At 35.9% G+C, this 15773-nt stretch overlaps 2 protein-coding genes across 4 annotated transcripts in view; one reads left to right on the top strand and one right to left on the bottom strand.

Annotated features, from left to right (window-relative positions):
- The window catches only part of MS3_00009176 (uncharacterized protein), a gene marked incomplete at its 5' end in the record, with an annotated part of 60368 nt that extends 52290 nt beyond the window's left edge, over window positions 1-8078 (bottom strand). The window contains 2 exons of one of the 2 annotated variants that reach the window (XM_051217510.1): window positions 1575-1923; window positions 7861-8078. Coding sequence is in view for 1 of the 2 variants with exons in the window: in XM_012940605.3 (XP_012796059.2) it covers window positions 1575-1923; window positions 7861-7876 (365 nt within the window). The remainder of the gene's footprint in view (window positions 1-1574; window positions 1924-7860) is intronic. The other variant, XM_012940605.3, reaches the window with a different exon arrangement.
- A 2782-nt stretch (window positions 8079-10860) lies between these two features.
- CMPK1 (cytidine monophosphate (UMP-CMP) kinase 1, cytosolic) overlaps window positions 10861-15773 on the top strand; it is a gene marked incomplete at its 5' end in the record, with an annotated part of 9692 nt that continues 4779 nt past the window's right edge. For both annotated transcript variants that reach the window (XM_051219549.1, XM_051219548.1), the window contains 5 exons: window positions 10861-10919; window positions 13129-13242; window positions 13287-13428; window positions 13928-14074; window positions 14978-15127. In XM_051219549.1, the coding sequence (XP_051064926.1) occupies window positions 10861-10919; window positions 13129-13242; window positions 13287-13428; window positions 13928-14074; window positions 14978-15127 (612 nt within the window). The remainder of the gene's footprint in view (window positions 10920-13128; window positions 13243-13286; window positions 13429-13927; window positions 14075-14977; window positions 15128-15773) is intronic.

The raw sequence follows: 15773 nt of genomic DNA, 5'->3' as shown, positions 1-15773 counted from the left end.
AAACAGTCAACCACTATGCAGGCTACTGTGATGCATTTTCTAAACAGTCATTATCTTCCTTTTAAACCACTCCTAAGTCAATCAACATACAGTGTCATAGTAAGTAATTGATTGAGCAACACGGTATGATATATTTCAGCCACTTGACTTAACGGAATTTCGCAGTCTCTTTAATTGATTAATCATTTTAATACACAAAACTCTATGTTGAATTTCAAAAGTACCCAACTCATTAGTCTCATTATATCCCAACAATGCTTCAGAAACACCCATGGTTAAATATTTCCAGACAGAAATATATATGCATATGAGCGAATATGCATCTAACAAATCGTAAAGAAGAAATGAAAATTTACCGGGAAGAAACAACATTAAACAAGATTAATTATCTTCATACTTATTTTAAAGATAATTGATAGGAAAAAGACAGGCAAACAAATATAACTGGGGAAAGTTAAAATATAGAGTAAGACAAATTATCAGATACTTGCCATTACTCACTAGACAATAAAATGAATATTTATTGACAGGTAGTTCTACATCCAACTACTCATTCATCACAAAGAAAACATAAACATATGATTTTTAGTTATTCATTTTCATTGACTCCAATGAAATAGACTGAAAATTAGTGAATTATAAAGGACATAAACTCAGACTTTCAATGAGTTTCATTCCAAAAATTTAGATAGGTTAATTTATTGTGTCCATAATACAAGAATAAAAAGTAAAGAATTGCACCTATTAAAATGTTTCTTTTTCCCCTAATCCTTTTTTTAAAAATTGAATTCACTGTCCACAGACGTTTGATAACAGAAGAATGGAGTGAGAGAGGAGTCTGAATGTTTATGTGGTGATGAGAATACAAGACTGAAAACAGGTAGGTCCTTTCATGTTACGAAAATAAGAATCCCAGAGAAACACTCATTTTAACACATTGAGATTTGATGATGAGGGTAATGATAGTAGATCTCAAATGCTAGTTCGTATAGGCAAGCGTCTGGTATCTCTGACAGGAGAAGAGGGTATATTGGTGGATGAGAGGTAAGTCTAACATTGTGATGAATAATAACCAACAAGAAAAAACAACATACACCAATCTCTGTAGACAAAAACATTTTAGAGTAATTGTTGTGATAAGAATTGATGTACAAAGAGAAAACTTGAGATATATACCTAAAAAATGAGCAACTTAATTTAAGCTATACGTAAATATGACAACTAACAAAATGTATCTCTGGTAAAAAAGAACAATAATGAGCAATAGTATTGTATGATGTTCTCATACAATAAAATTCTTCAGTGAATAGCAAGTTTCGGGAAATATGGATTGCAAGTGCTTATGTGCTATCTATTTTGACATATGATACTGAGTCAAGAAAACCTTAAGGTTGAGGGAAAAGGGCAGCATACATCACAAACTTTATATGTGAGTTGTTATGAAGCCATAATATCAGTAGAAAAAAGACAAACTACTTTAAAAGCATAATAACGAATTAATGGAGAATATTCGATCTGGCTAAAAAGTGTCATTTCATCAACAGACAAAAAAGATAAGCAACTCAAAAACTTACCAGCTTATCGTAGGAGGAAGAGAATAACGCTTATTTGAAAAGAAACGTGCAATGCTACTACTTAATGGTCTTCTTTGTAACACTGTCACATTATAATTATTATTGTTAGTAGTGGTAATGGTATTAGTAGTATTAATAATATCACCACTACCATGACATCCAGCAGTAACAGTATTGATTGTAACAGGATTTGTTGTAATATGACTATTTTTCGGTAATGGAGGTATAGGTCCTAAACTAAGAACTTCAATAAGTTCAAGGAATCTCTGACGTTTTTGCTCTACATGGGGAGGTAATTGTATAGTACTCAAATCCACTGACAAAAATGACTGGATTCCAGGTAATAAAGCTGTAAAAACAATTTTAGAAAAAGGGAAAATAAAGAATTATTGATTAACAATCAAGTAAAATTTTTATCTAGTTGACTTGAGAGTTACTATTATATGGATTGAGTAAGCATTTTCAGTAAGCGAAACAATGACAGACAATCATAAATAACAGAACATGAGGATAGGTATTGTAAAACTAAATAATTCTCAAATAAGCCGATTAGATAAGTCAATTTGAAACATCGTAAATGTTAAACTATGTTAGGCTGGAAGTAGGTATCAAACTCATTTTGTGTCCTGTTAGGAGTATGAGAGTGGTTTCTATTTCTCGGCTGCTCATGACGTGGGATACTTTTTCAGGTCTGAGAAGGAAACTTGGTCAAGAATGGGTCTTAACAACCTAGGAGCGTGACAACATAGCCCAAGGAGCAACTCCCTGAGGCCGGTCTACGAGAACTGGCCATCAGGTCACCAGATACACGGAGTGTGTATCTCGTCGACTCTCCATTTTGCCGAGGTGAGGTCAAGTGAATGACCACACTAGGATCCTGTATGTGTTTTTTGGAGACACACCATACATCAATGGTACGAGATCCTAGGGTTTTAGCCAAGGAAGCCTGCTGACCGATTTGACATAGGGTTCGTACGTTGAAGGCTCCAATGTGTAGTTTGGAGCGAGGTTTCAGTAGACCTGGGACAGTGTTTTGCTCATTAGAATCGTTGGTTATGGTGACACTTGAGGGGGAAACCGAAAAAGGAAGTTTAGAGGTGAAAGTCGATGTAGGAGGAATAATAAGTGAAGAGGGAGGTTGATTATGAGTACAGTGGTCTTGAGTGCTGTTAGAGGTATGAGGGCGGTTATCACTTCCCGGTTGCCCGCACCATGGAAGGGTCCTTCTGGAGGTACCTGGAAAGGAAATTGGATTAGAGGTGGTCTTAGTGACCTGAGAGTGTGACGGCAATGCCCAAGGAACAACTGCTTGAGGTCGGTCACACACGACCCTTTTATGAGTAATTTTTGTGTTAGCTCCGTACTTGTTGAGACCCTACCGCCGGAGACGGATATCTGTGAGATAAGGCGAGGTGTGCATTTTTAGGGTCGACCTTTTCTAACCCCACCCCTCCTTATAGGAAGGCAGCATCGCTGTCATGCTGGTTGTCTGAAGGAAACACCTTACTGCTGTCACACCTCTGTACAGTCAGTAGTACGACTTCGCCTTCGGAACTTGGGTTTGTTGCTTTTAGTCTTACCGTTCTTCAACCAACCTGACATAATAGGACCTTGAGGAACGGTTGTTCCAACCAGTGTAGCTCGGTTGTTTTATCACGATAGGCAAGCCCGACCACCACGTCAAGGTACCAACAACGGTCGGAATATGGTAGGACCTGAACGAATGAATGTCCCAGTCAATATAGCTCGTTTCGTTCATAGCGATATCAAGACAGTTACGGTCAAAAGAGGTGTCAAACTGATGTCATGGGGTAGAAGTAAACTAAATGATTAACAACAGAAAGCAATGTGGATAATTCTAGTTTTATAATTTAAAGCTACACAGATTGACAACGTCAGAGCTCAGCATTGTTTACGATAGCGTATCTTCATCGTTAGAAAATGTATTAGCCCTTGTTATCTTCTCTGATCACTTTTCTTTCATGATTGTTTTTAAAAATGTAAGACTTCAGTCGATGAATATTTTTTCAAATGTCTAAATGCAACTTGACAAATAATTATCGATTTGTGTATAAAGGTTCGAGTTGTGATTTGTTGTGAAATTTAGTCATCATGACTAGCAGTTCTAACTGAAACACATGAACTTGGGACTTAATGATTATTAAATCGAATGAACTCACTCATCAGGTACTTGATTGTGAGCCAGCACCTTATTGTGAGGGCTAATGATACTAAATGGCTGTCCAAACCTAAGTAGATGAGGCGGAGATTGAACTTGGGACCTAGTGACTGAAAATCGGACACCTTAGCTATGAGATCACTGCTCTACTCAATGATTAAACGCCGAATATTCTAATTAATAATCCATCCCCTTACTTTCAGGTAAGATTTTATAAAACATTTTTTGACTCGAAGATTAAATCGTTAACAGTAAAAACGACGTAAAGGTGTGAATCATTTATTTTGGCACGCAAAAACAACCAGTGTATACAGTCAAAAATTTGCTATATAGAGCATTTGGTCTCAATACAATAAAAGACGAAATACGTCAGACTAATGTAATTAATTTCACTGAATGTAAAAGATTTTAAAAAAGATATGTTAAGAAAAATTTACTTCTAGTTGGAAGCATAAATGAAAACTGCAACTACGATATAACGGGAAGTATATACACGTAAAAACCCAATATTCAGACCTATATTTGGGTATTCGCCTTTGAGCCCCAATATGCGAGGGTTAGTGATAATACACAACTTTCCAAATCGAAATATATGTGTATGAAGTTCGAATATGTGACTGAAGTTGAAAGTTAGAAGCTCTAACCAACAGGCTATCGTTTCGTAATTACGCATGCTTACGCATATAGTGTAGAAATCAAGTGATGCTATTGTTATATGCAGAGCACTACGTAAAGATAGTAAATTGGTTGATGAGATACTGAATCTTCATAAACTGAGATGGTAGGGACAAGTATTAGGTGTACCCAACCATTGTCTACCCTGATGAGCGATGTTATTCATTTAACTGTTTAAACATAAATATTGATACAACGGGACACAAAATCTTATATGTGCCACAATAAGAAAATGAGATTATGAAGAGACAAAGAAAGAAAGACAAGTATAAAAATTACAAAAATAAAACAAATGAATGAAAATGAGTGAGAGTAAAAAAATAATGGGACAAGCAATTTATTTAGGATGGGCGATGTTAGCTAGTGTAGAAGTGGTGAAGAAAGCTAGGGGAAATCAAACCAAGACGTAGCATCAGTTCATAAAGTTAGTGACTACTTGACTAAGCAGTGTAGGTAGATTCAGACACCCCGGTTGGAGTGAGCATAATAACCACGATTAGTAGTTTTAAACGTTGGTTGACATGGTTTGAGATCGGTCGCAATAGTGAAAATGCATTCACCCTTTATTTTGCCCTAAATTTTGTGTTGGATTAATCCTTCATAAAACCCTTTTCTTTTTTCGTTTATCCTTTATCGATATTTTGTCTTTCCAATTGTCGTTGTTACTACAGTATTTTTATTTCTCTAATATTCACCTTGTAAGTTTTGCTTCCTCGTGTTAATGTGACATGAGAACGGGTTAACACATTTGGCGGACTCAGTCGGTTGTGACCAATATATGCATGTATCACTACTGATTTAAACCAAGTTAATGGATGTGAAAATGCCCACTTAAAATCAGTAAAACCACTAGTTGTACGAAGAGTCAGCATACAAGTGATTAGCTAACTCTAGTCAAGTAACTCTATACTCATAGGATACTTTTTTAAATAAAAATATCACTTCCAAATAGTTGGTTACTTCATAGCGTTAAACGGCCTATGGTTTTAAATGAATAAGGAATATAACTAATGAATCTGCTGAAACACTCATTAAGTCATTTGTTCTCGAGAGAAGCAATTTGCTTTACGCAAGTAAACTCAAGAATAATTTTCATTTGGTTTGAGTTAATACGAATGTCGTTTCATTAGTTAAAGGAATGCATTACATATATCAGATAACCATCATGATTTATGCTCTGGAAATGATAATATACGTAACGACAGGTTTATTTATACACAAATTTAGAAAAGAAAAGTCCTACAATATTTGTGAAACAAAGTCTACTATTAAGGGCAAACTGTGTATAAGTTAATAACGATAGCCTCAGAAACCGTCTAATACTGCCACAAATGTTAGTAATAATAGCAATATGATAATGACGTTACCGAAGTTGCTACCTAGGCATGTTTGGGTTTGTTTGTTGTGATCCATTCAAGATATGTTGACCGGAACACTCGTTCCTTCAGGTCTTACTATATCAGGCAGGTTGGCTAGAGAATTAGACTAAAAGAAACAAAACTCTTGGTCCGAGGGGGACGTAGTACTGATGACTGTATAGAGATGTGACAGCAGTGAAGTCCTTACCTCAGACGACCAGCATCTGCAAAGAACCTGTCTCTCTACAATCGAAGGGGTTTAAAAGGCCGATTATAAGAATAGCATACCTCAAGTACTTCCACGGGTTTCCCTCACAAGCGGCATGACCTTAAAAGTTACTCAGTTAGTCATACGCAAAGTAGGACCGGGAATATACATTCACTGATTCAAGATGCCACATAATAATAGCATAGCAATATGCTAGTGCAAAGCTTACGCAAAAAAACTATTTGCGAAACGGCCGTGGGTGACCGGCCTCAAGCAGTCACGATCCCAGGTCATTAAGACTATTACCAGTCAATTTTTTTTTCAAGTACCTCAAAAACAAGTATCCTCCCATGGTGTGGGCGGACGGAAGGTAGGAACCGCTCAAACAACCCTAACAGCATTCGAGATTGAGCATATTCGTAGGAAAAAACATGTTGCGCAGTAACTCATGTGCACATCAGTATTTTTGTATCGGAACGTTAAGGAGACATGTTTTTGGTCAGAGAAGTGGTTAAAAAACAAAAATTCAGTCTGTGACCAACGTCATACTACTAATAAAAACCATCGACAGTACCCGTAAGTACTTTAGTACATTGGAAGGTGAGGAGCCTATTGTCATCTATTTTGCTTTAAGGAAGTTAAGCGTCCATTTCATAGATATCCGGCATAGCCTTCACATGGTTGGGATGTTTGTGCAAAAGTAAGGAAGTTAAATCAGATATCCGGTAAGTCTCAATCGCTTATGGTATATTTAGTACCCTTGATTGAAATCGACATAAACTACGAGGCAGTAAGTTGCTAATCTACTTGCAGCAAGAATGAACCTGAAAGCTTCATCTTTAGCATTTGCATAGTTATTGGACAATAATTGAACAACACTAGAAAATCAAGACGTTGATGGATTTCTGACAAAACTGCAACACTATGAGCTTGACTGCCATCAGCTGGTTCGAAAATCAAATCCCATGTTTGTTTATTTGAAGATCCTGACATTCATGTTCAGTGAACGCAGTGTCGATTACAGTAAGAGCTAGGAACCAAGCTGGAATAATTGGTTGGATTTCGACTAGCAAGCATTCCTGTTCTGATGGGATAGGAGACTCAACCAAAGTAAAAAATGGTTGGCCAAACTGAAGACTTTTCGCTGTCCATGCATGCATTTAAATCCACGCTTGTTATTCCACAATCACCTACCATATTTGAAGGATATTAAGGAACAGACCAGAGGAAAGCTTTTTTGCACAGCACCATGATGAAAGCATAGATAAATATTTTGTTTGACTTTATAATCTTTCAGTAGACACTATGCTTGCACTCTTAGAAAAATTTGGTGGTGATCCCATCTTATTTTAGGCACATAAAGCTTTAGAACTCAATGAGTATCATATAAATCCAGAATTTTCTTTTTAAGCCTAGACAACTATAGATATATTCGTAGACATGTAAAGTTATTTGCTTGTCGCTGCGACCAACATTGGACCTCGGTGTTTGTATGTTATTAGGTGAACTATGAAAAAACTGATACTAGCAAATAAAATATCTCCAGCTTCAAAACTAACATGACTGGAAAAATATCCAGATACATACAATATGTAATGTTTCCTATCACTTAAATGATAGGAATTGTAATATAATGATACTTAGGCTATATTATTGTGTTTAACACTTCATATGAGAGCAACTAAGGAACAGTAAAACAAGAGTACAGACTATCACGATTCAAAAGCAGAATTATTTCCATGATAATTCAAAGAACAGTAAGGTACATTTCTAGTGCAATTACCGAAATTCGAAAACTCCATTACGAATAAGACAATTTAAAAATAATATTATAACTCCGTTAGTAAAATTTACCGGGCGACTTACTTTCGATTACGGCCATCACAAAACGACAAAACCTACACCGGCTTCAAACCCGGCGGTACTTCCTTGCTGCTGAGATTGATACGCGATAAAGGCTATCATGAAGGTCCCAAGGAGCTAGGGTACGTCGTTCATAGAAACTAGTCATACAGTTCGACTTTTGACAGGATGTAAAAGTAGCGAATTAAATCCTCTTAACCTCCAGACAGTTTACTATTTTGTTTGGCAGGCAGAATTTGAGCATTCAATGTCCAGTAAACTGAGGACAGAATCTACGGTTACTAATTTGTAACATGATTTCATATGGTCGACTGGATTATACCCTCGAAATACTTAATGGATTTGCAAGTGATGCCGCATAACATAGTCGCCAATCCTTAATGAAACAGGGTTAACTCATTCCTTGTGTAAGTGCATTTGCACAGAAATACGTGCTACCAAAGTGTCTTGAGAGTCAGCAAAGGATTACGACGTCATCAGGCTGGCGACACCATGGAACAATCTGCAATATCTTGCCGATGAAAAATACCTGAAGAATAATTCCACTACAATTTAACCTTTTGATTTTCAAGCATTTAATTGTTCGGTATTCTCCACCAAACAATTAGCGAGTTATCTAAGTGTTTGTCTAAGACCATAAGGTTCTAATTGCTCCTACTTATCAGTGACTGAATCACATCCAACTAACCAGAGAAACAACTAATATAGTTAAATGGGTTCTCCGAACCCGAAAATTTACAATTTTCAGGTTCTTTTCGTTAGCGTCTAACCTAAGTTGTAGTTCTTTGTCGGCTTCCCGTCTTTTTACACGGTCTGCCAATGGTAAGTCCTAATGGATAAAAACTTCTGAACCCTTTAATTTATGTCCATTCTGTAAAATTAGGTCGCGTTCGTTCGAAGATTTGAATACTACTTTGAGCAGTCTGGCTTGATTTACTTTCAAGTTCTCTAGACTTCCTGGTCTGTACACCTTTAGCAATATGACCCCGTTGATATTTTGAGGCATGATTTGATCAAGCATCTGTTTAATCAGTACAATGTCATGCTCAAAACGAGCTTTTTGATTCAGAGCTCTCGCTCCCCTTGATTCTATGAAAAATAACTGATCTGTCAGCCTTCAATATTTCGACTAATTTTACGGCGGCAGGATTCTCTTTTATATCAGTACGTTGTTTCCTCTTTACAACCCGTACCCATTCGTCAACGGCGCCAGGAGAAGCAACGACAGTTGAGTCAAGCCTACCGTTGGATTCTGGAGGGTTGTCGATGACCTGAGAAGTTAGGTTATGTTTCTCGCTAGGAACCGATCGAGCCTTGCGATTGCGGCTTCTAGGCGTTTCCTGCTAGATGCCGTTTGGAAGACGGGGGACAGAAGAACATTCTTTTCTTGAGTTTTTGTTTAGGACGGACCTCTTTGGAGACTATGTTTTTCCTTCTTTGATCGGTGTGAGTCACCTATTTTCCAACTCACCTGAGTTTGCTTAATATAAATTTGAGTGTCGACAGAGCGAGTGCTGTTGGATGTGTTTTCACTACGCTTACTAAAACACTTTTACGCAGCATCTAGCAGTGAGATGGCTTCGGACAACAAGCTGTTTCCATCCGAACAGCATCGCTGACAAAGTCATACGCAACCCTTTTTACTGAAACTTTTGAAAGCCGCAGGCGTTAAATTCGTGCAAACTTTGTGCTACTGTAGAATTATGGTCTACTATGATATTAGTACTGCTCTAATAATAGACCTAGGCCAGGTTAACATGCAGGTTGTTGACGTATATGACAATTTAAAAATAGTGAACATGACCAGAAAATAATTTCAAAGTTAAGACTGCTTGTGAAACTTTAAGCAGGAATATGATGCGTTATAAACATTCCATAAGAAGTTACTGCATTTAGCCTAATGACACTTACAAATATATGGCAAAAGCAACCGGAAAACATATACATGTTAAGTAAAAAAAATCATTAAGTAAAATAGTTGAACTCACCTGGGTTATTTTTGAAAATTAGATTATTCATTGGACGACATATATAACGCCATTCGTGAGGATCAGAACAATCGAATGAATCCAGATAATTGTGTGGTCGCCATTGAACGAGACATCTAAAATGACCTTATGATTGCAGAAAACTTATAGCTGAAACTCATCCTTGTTGTTTGGCAATAGAACTCGAAAATTTGAAATTAGGCAGGCAGTGGTCGGAAGAAAAGATATTGCAGGATAGTATCGTATCAATTACAAATACATGATGTAGAACAAGGTTAGGCTAGAGAAGGAACAATATATCTAATATGAATAGAAGATATAAGGTAACATTCAGTTGGACCACGCCTGCATGGCCGAGCCATGCCATCCAATCAACTCCAGTCCATTCAATTCATTGTTCGCCTTCTCCATCGTTAGGTGTTTCTCCGCGTTAAATATTGAATATCTATTTTCCGAGTAATCTCGTATTCAGCTTTGAGGATTGTGTGGTTATGGTCCAATTCCACTAGAGTAAGAGACTTTGCACTCATCGCACTGCATACCACTTTCAATGGGATAACGACAACCTGAAAGTTAGCAACTGCCTTTTTTGCACTGTTCGGTCTCTAAAAAGGGATCCTTTTAAAAAAGAGCGAGATGCAATAATGCTCGGAGACAAAAAATGATCTATGACCAAAAAGTGGAAAATTGTAGATTGTTATGACCAAAAGTACTAACAAATATAGTAGAAAATAAGGTACTCAAGAGTACCGATGATAAACTAATTGAGAAACGGTAAAGATACTTTAGTCGAATGCTTCAACTGAAATAAATTCGATTAAAGTGAAAACAGTAGTCTTGATACGTAATAAACGATCAAAACAATAAAGTTTACTCAACGAGGAAAAATACCACTGTCCTTTTTAATTCCGGAAATGATGCTTGAATTTGTAATGAACCTAAAATTGAGCACTCTTTTTATTTTGCCTTACAATGAATATTTGAGGCATTGAACATTTGCGCGTTTTGACATATTTTGAGCACAATATTTAAGGGGTCTGGATACTTGGTCATCACTCAAGGTCACCAGGTGATGTTGGTTTAGCTTGTTTGCTTACTGTTCTTGCTCTTTCACATAAGACGTCTTAAGAACTCTCGGTTTACTCACATTACAACGTCGGACTTTAGTGCTTAATCAAAATTAAACAGGTCAATGCACTGATTTAGAGCGCTGTTTTGTATAGCTTAAGCTGGAGCGGCAATTGTCGCCGTCTACTGGTTTTCCTTATATTTCGTATGTCGAAAAGATTGAATGGTGGTTTCCTTATGTACTGAAATACTGGGGTTAGTATACTTGAGTTAGGAGTGTTTCGACCGAGAGTCAGCGTTTGAGAGTTTGAGGGTTAGTAGCTAGTCATTAAAAGATGTTGGACTAGTTGGTAAGATCTATCCTGAAAGCAGAACGATAATTCCCATCCTAAATAACTGGTATTTAGCTTTTATAAGTTTCTTGATGTTTTTCAAAGTCTTGTAGGTGATTATAATCACCTCTAATCTCATTTATCTATATTTTAGAGCGCTTACTAAAAAGTTGCATTCCGGTTGCTGATTTCTGGTTATTTAATCCCTAAGTAACTCTTAAATTCGCTTCAAGTTGTCACTATGATATTATTAGTGTACCGTATAGAGAATCCAGACTGACATTGATAACTCACTGACTTATTGTTGTCAAAATAGGACCATAGATTAGTATGGGAAATTAGGATTAGGATCAAAAGTTAGGAGTAAGAGTTCATGAATTGCGTTCCATAACTCTTAGTCTCGCGTCTCGAATATTCGAACAGAAGGATGACACGATGATTCTAGTAATCTGAACTAGGTGAGGTGTGAAATTTAAAGTCCGACTCTTGTCGTTCACTGCTTCTATCTTTTGCTTTTATTACCATTTAATATTTAGAAGATCAATGTAATCGTCTTAAAATGCATCACAGAGTGTTGAACATATGTCTACTGATTGTAGTTCTGAGGTCATTACTTACTATGACTACTTATAGTTGATAACTGTTCCATGCTATGCGTAGAAATGTGAATTGCCACACTTTATTTTCTTTATGACGTTTTCTAGAGTCTACCTACGGCTATCGATTCTAGTCAATCACTAAATTTTAATCTTCCCGCAATTTTACCTCTAAATTTATATTGTGTGTATTTCTCCATACCTTAAGTTCGTCTTCAAACAGCGGGATACATGGCTATACCACTCAAGGTAGATCATTTACATAAATGAAAATAAGGAGCGGGCCCAGAATTTTCATCTACAGATCACACGAGGATGAAGTGTCGCTCGCTCTCATTCCTTACCTCCTAATTATTTGGTATATACCCTTGAAGTATTACTCCGCAAAACGTTTTGGATAGTAATCTTTGTAAATTAAGTTGTACTAGTTTCGAGGTTAGGTTTTTCCGACTCCTTCAGGTTGGTCATAATAATATTGCGCTTTCAGATTTCATAAGTTTGTGTTCATAGTATGTAAACAGGCAATAAATTCATCATTTAAACCACCTGGTTCGTAAAATATGACTCCATCCAGATTAGAATCTTTTTATCATTTCCTTTTAGAAATTTTCAGTTTTATTGGTTTTCTGATGAATTTTCATCATATATATGAACTATGATATTTTGGGTGTGTGGATCACTCAACTCTCATAAACCTAAGTCATGCATTAATAAACACGTTAAATCTCATACAGTAGGGCAACTTAGATTTCAGGTTCTTATGGACTTGTGTTCATGTCATATTAGTAACTGTAAGTTTATATCTTTTTTTAATGTTCAATGTTGTTTTCTCGATTAATTTGAGTGTTGTATACAAAATTTCTGTACTTAAGTCTAATGTTCATTTTCTTCATCATAGCTTAAAATCATGGTGGACAGGTTAAATATTAAGTCCTGGGACAAATTGAGTACACTTACGCGCATAATTATTAGTCTTCCAATCATCTAACGGTTATCTATGCTTATCAGCCAATGTTCATTAGTACCGTCATGAACTTAATTGCTTGAAAAACACCTTCCTGCTACAACTTTTGAAGAAAAGGTATCATGTAGCTTCGCTTTTTCTGATTCTGCTTTATGGTTATGCTCTGATCTAATTGTAAAAGAAACTTTTCTCAATTGCGACCACCACATTTTTAGTTATCAGTTATCACGAGTATATTTATGTAGGCAGTTGTAAGGTATTTTCAGTGGTATTTCTCGTTATGAACATATTTATGTACATCCCGCCCCATTTAAATCTTAAAGGTTCTATTATTTTATTGGGAAAGTTGCAAAAAAGAAGTGTATGAATATGTATAAACTTATGCAACATGTCGTGTCCAAATATCAATGTTCTCAACGATCCAATAATATTAGGAAGTACAATGTTTATTTTCTTGGAATTTGGTTTAATTTTGTTTTAGAATCATCTGGTCACTCTGTGTTGCAAGATCAGTTTTCATTAAATCAAATACCATCAGTTGGCGGGATATGAAGTTTAATATTTGTTTTGTTTTGGGTGGACCGGGTGCTGGGAAAGGTACAGTATGCCAGCAAATTGTGAAGGTCAGTAAACCTAGTTTGTTTGAATTTACTTTTTGTACGGCGCTGACTACAACCTACATAATTACATGGCCCAGTCCACTAGCCAATGTCTCCATGAATTGATACCACGTTTTGGTTTGACCACACCTAACTTTCTCCTAACTTACTGCGTTAGCAGACACCGCTTGTCGAATTAGTCGGTGGGTGGGGATACGTATTACATATCCTAATCATCTCGGTAGATAAAGATCCAATACCTCATCAATCGATTTACTATATTCATATCATTTACGATTACCAACCTTTGACTAAGATAATCGTTTAGATCCTAACTAAGAAGTCAACATATCTATATGTAGGTCACTCAGATCATTAGTTAATTTTTTATCATCTAAACGGAGATTTGGTATTGATGGTTGACCTACTATTTGGATTTTTTTATTTACAAATAGTATGATTTTGTAATATTTTGCTTCCATACTACTTTTTTAAAATCGGTTTTCTATCTACCTTTTATCAGGAATATGGATTTGTACATTTATCTGCTGGTGAATTACTTCGACAAGCTCGCGATTCACCAGGTTCTGAATTTGCTAGTGAAATACAAGAACACATGAAAAATGGGACAATCGTACCGGCTGAAATTACCTGTGGCTTATTATATCAAGTTGGTTCAAGTTTTATTTTTGGTGGTTATTTCGTGTACATTTTGATTATTTTAGACTGACAATTTAATTAGTGTGTGTAGATATTTTACATCGTAAGATCAAATTAATTATATATACCACTTACTTTTCTGATAATGCTCCGGTTCCAAAAAATAGATTGTCTAATGTGGATTTTTCGCCTGATATATTTTGTAGAGTTAATCGCGGTCAAACCAAAACGTGTGACTGTTGAATTGAACTTTGTTGATAGATTCAGACTACTTGGTTGTGATCATCTGAATTATTGTAAGCAATTTTTGGAGGTGTTAAGTAACATAGTTCAAGAGACGGTTCAGATACATCGATTCTTTGTAATTCCTTAGATCTTGAGTTTGGAATTATCTTATAGTCTTCAGTCTGCGAATTTATTTTTTCTTGAACCATGTTGTTTATGTCTAAAACATGAATCCTGAATTCTACTTTTAGTCACCATCCATTTATGCTTATAATGTCGTGTACGAGTGATTGTTGCATTCGTTAAATGTTTGTATATTGGTAAAAAATCAGATTGTTTGGTTTAATCATGAGTTGATACGTTGTGTTTTTAATCATAAGTTTTGTTTTGTTGTGTGAGGTTAGTGTAGTTATTGATTTGTACAAAATTTATTTACTGACTCATCATCCACGTACAGACTTGTGTACTGGACTTAGAACCACACTCTAAATGTAAAGGCTAACGATACTACTTACTTGCTTTTAAAACGGAATGAGTTGGACCGGGGTTCAAACGTCCAACTTAGGAACTCATTGTTGAATGCCTTAATCACTGAACCATTAATCAGTGGAGGTTAATTTAATTTGAAGGTGATATTCGTTATTTTATTATTTTTTTTGGATACACAATTTAATATTTCTATTTATAGGCAATGCGAAAAAATTCTGAAAATGCTAATTGTACGAATTTTCTTGTGGATGGTTTTCCACGTAATGATGAAAATCGTTTGTGTTGGGAAAAAGATTTAGGCCCTCATACGATATTAAAAAATGTCATTGTTTTAGATTGTCCAGACGATGTAAGTTTTGATTTATTACTTTATCATTAATCAAACTAACTATTATAGTTACTGTAGGGTTTTGTAGAGATTGTTGAATTTCATAGATTGATTTTAGTTGGATAACCACTAAAAATAAGGAGGCGTTCAACAGTTACTTTCTCCTATTGTGTAACCTCTCGACAGAGCGTACTCACGAGCTCAGGACCTTTAGTTATCTCGGTGGCACCTAACCTATAGACGACTCAGTCAACATCCAGTGGTTTTAAATAACAATAAAAAATTGTAATATCCCAATGAGTGAAAAATTAGATTTTCTGGCGTTTCGTAGCTCAATGTAAGCGACTTCTTCAGAGAATAAATAACGAATTTCGTCTTACTTCCTGCTCCGATTCAAATCAAAATTTTGAATATTCACATTTTAAGATAAAGTGGGGAATTTCATTCCTTTTGAACTTGAGTAAAAAGTACTTGATGATAAAAGATGAGCAATGTACTGTCTATGATAGCGATCAAGGAATCTGTCAAGATGAGTAGTAGATATGAATTATCTACCTTAGTTGATTGTTAAATATTAGAAGTATAATTGGCCAATGAAACTGGGGAATAAAAAGTATGGATTAAAGCAAAGCTCTTTAGCCCAAAAGAAAGGTAAGGAATAATCCAA

Source organism: Schistosoma haematobium, chromosome 5 (genome assembly GCF_000699445.3).
Source record: "Schistosoma haematobium chromosome 5, whole genome shotgun sequence".
NCBI classification, from domain to species: Eukaryota; Metazoa; Platyhelminthes; class Trematoda; order Strigeidida; family Schistosomatidae; genus Schistosoma; species Schistosoma haematobium.
This window is presented reverse-complemented; position numbering and strand designations above follow the sequence as displayed.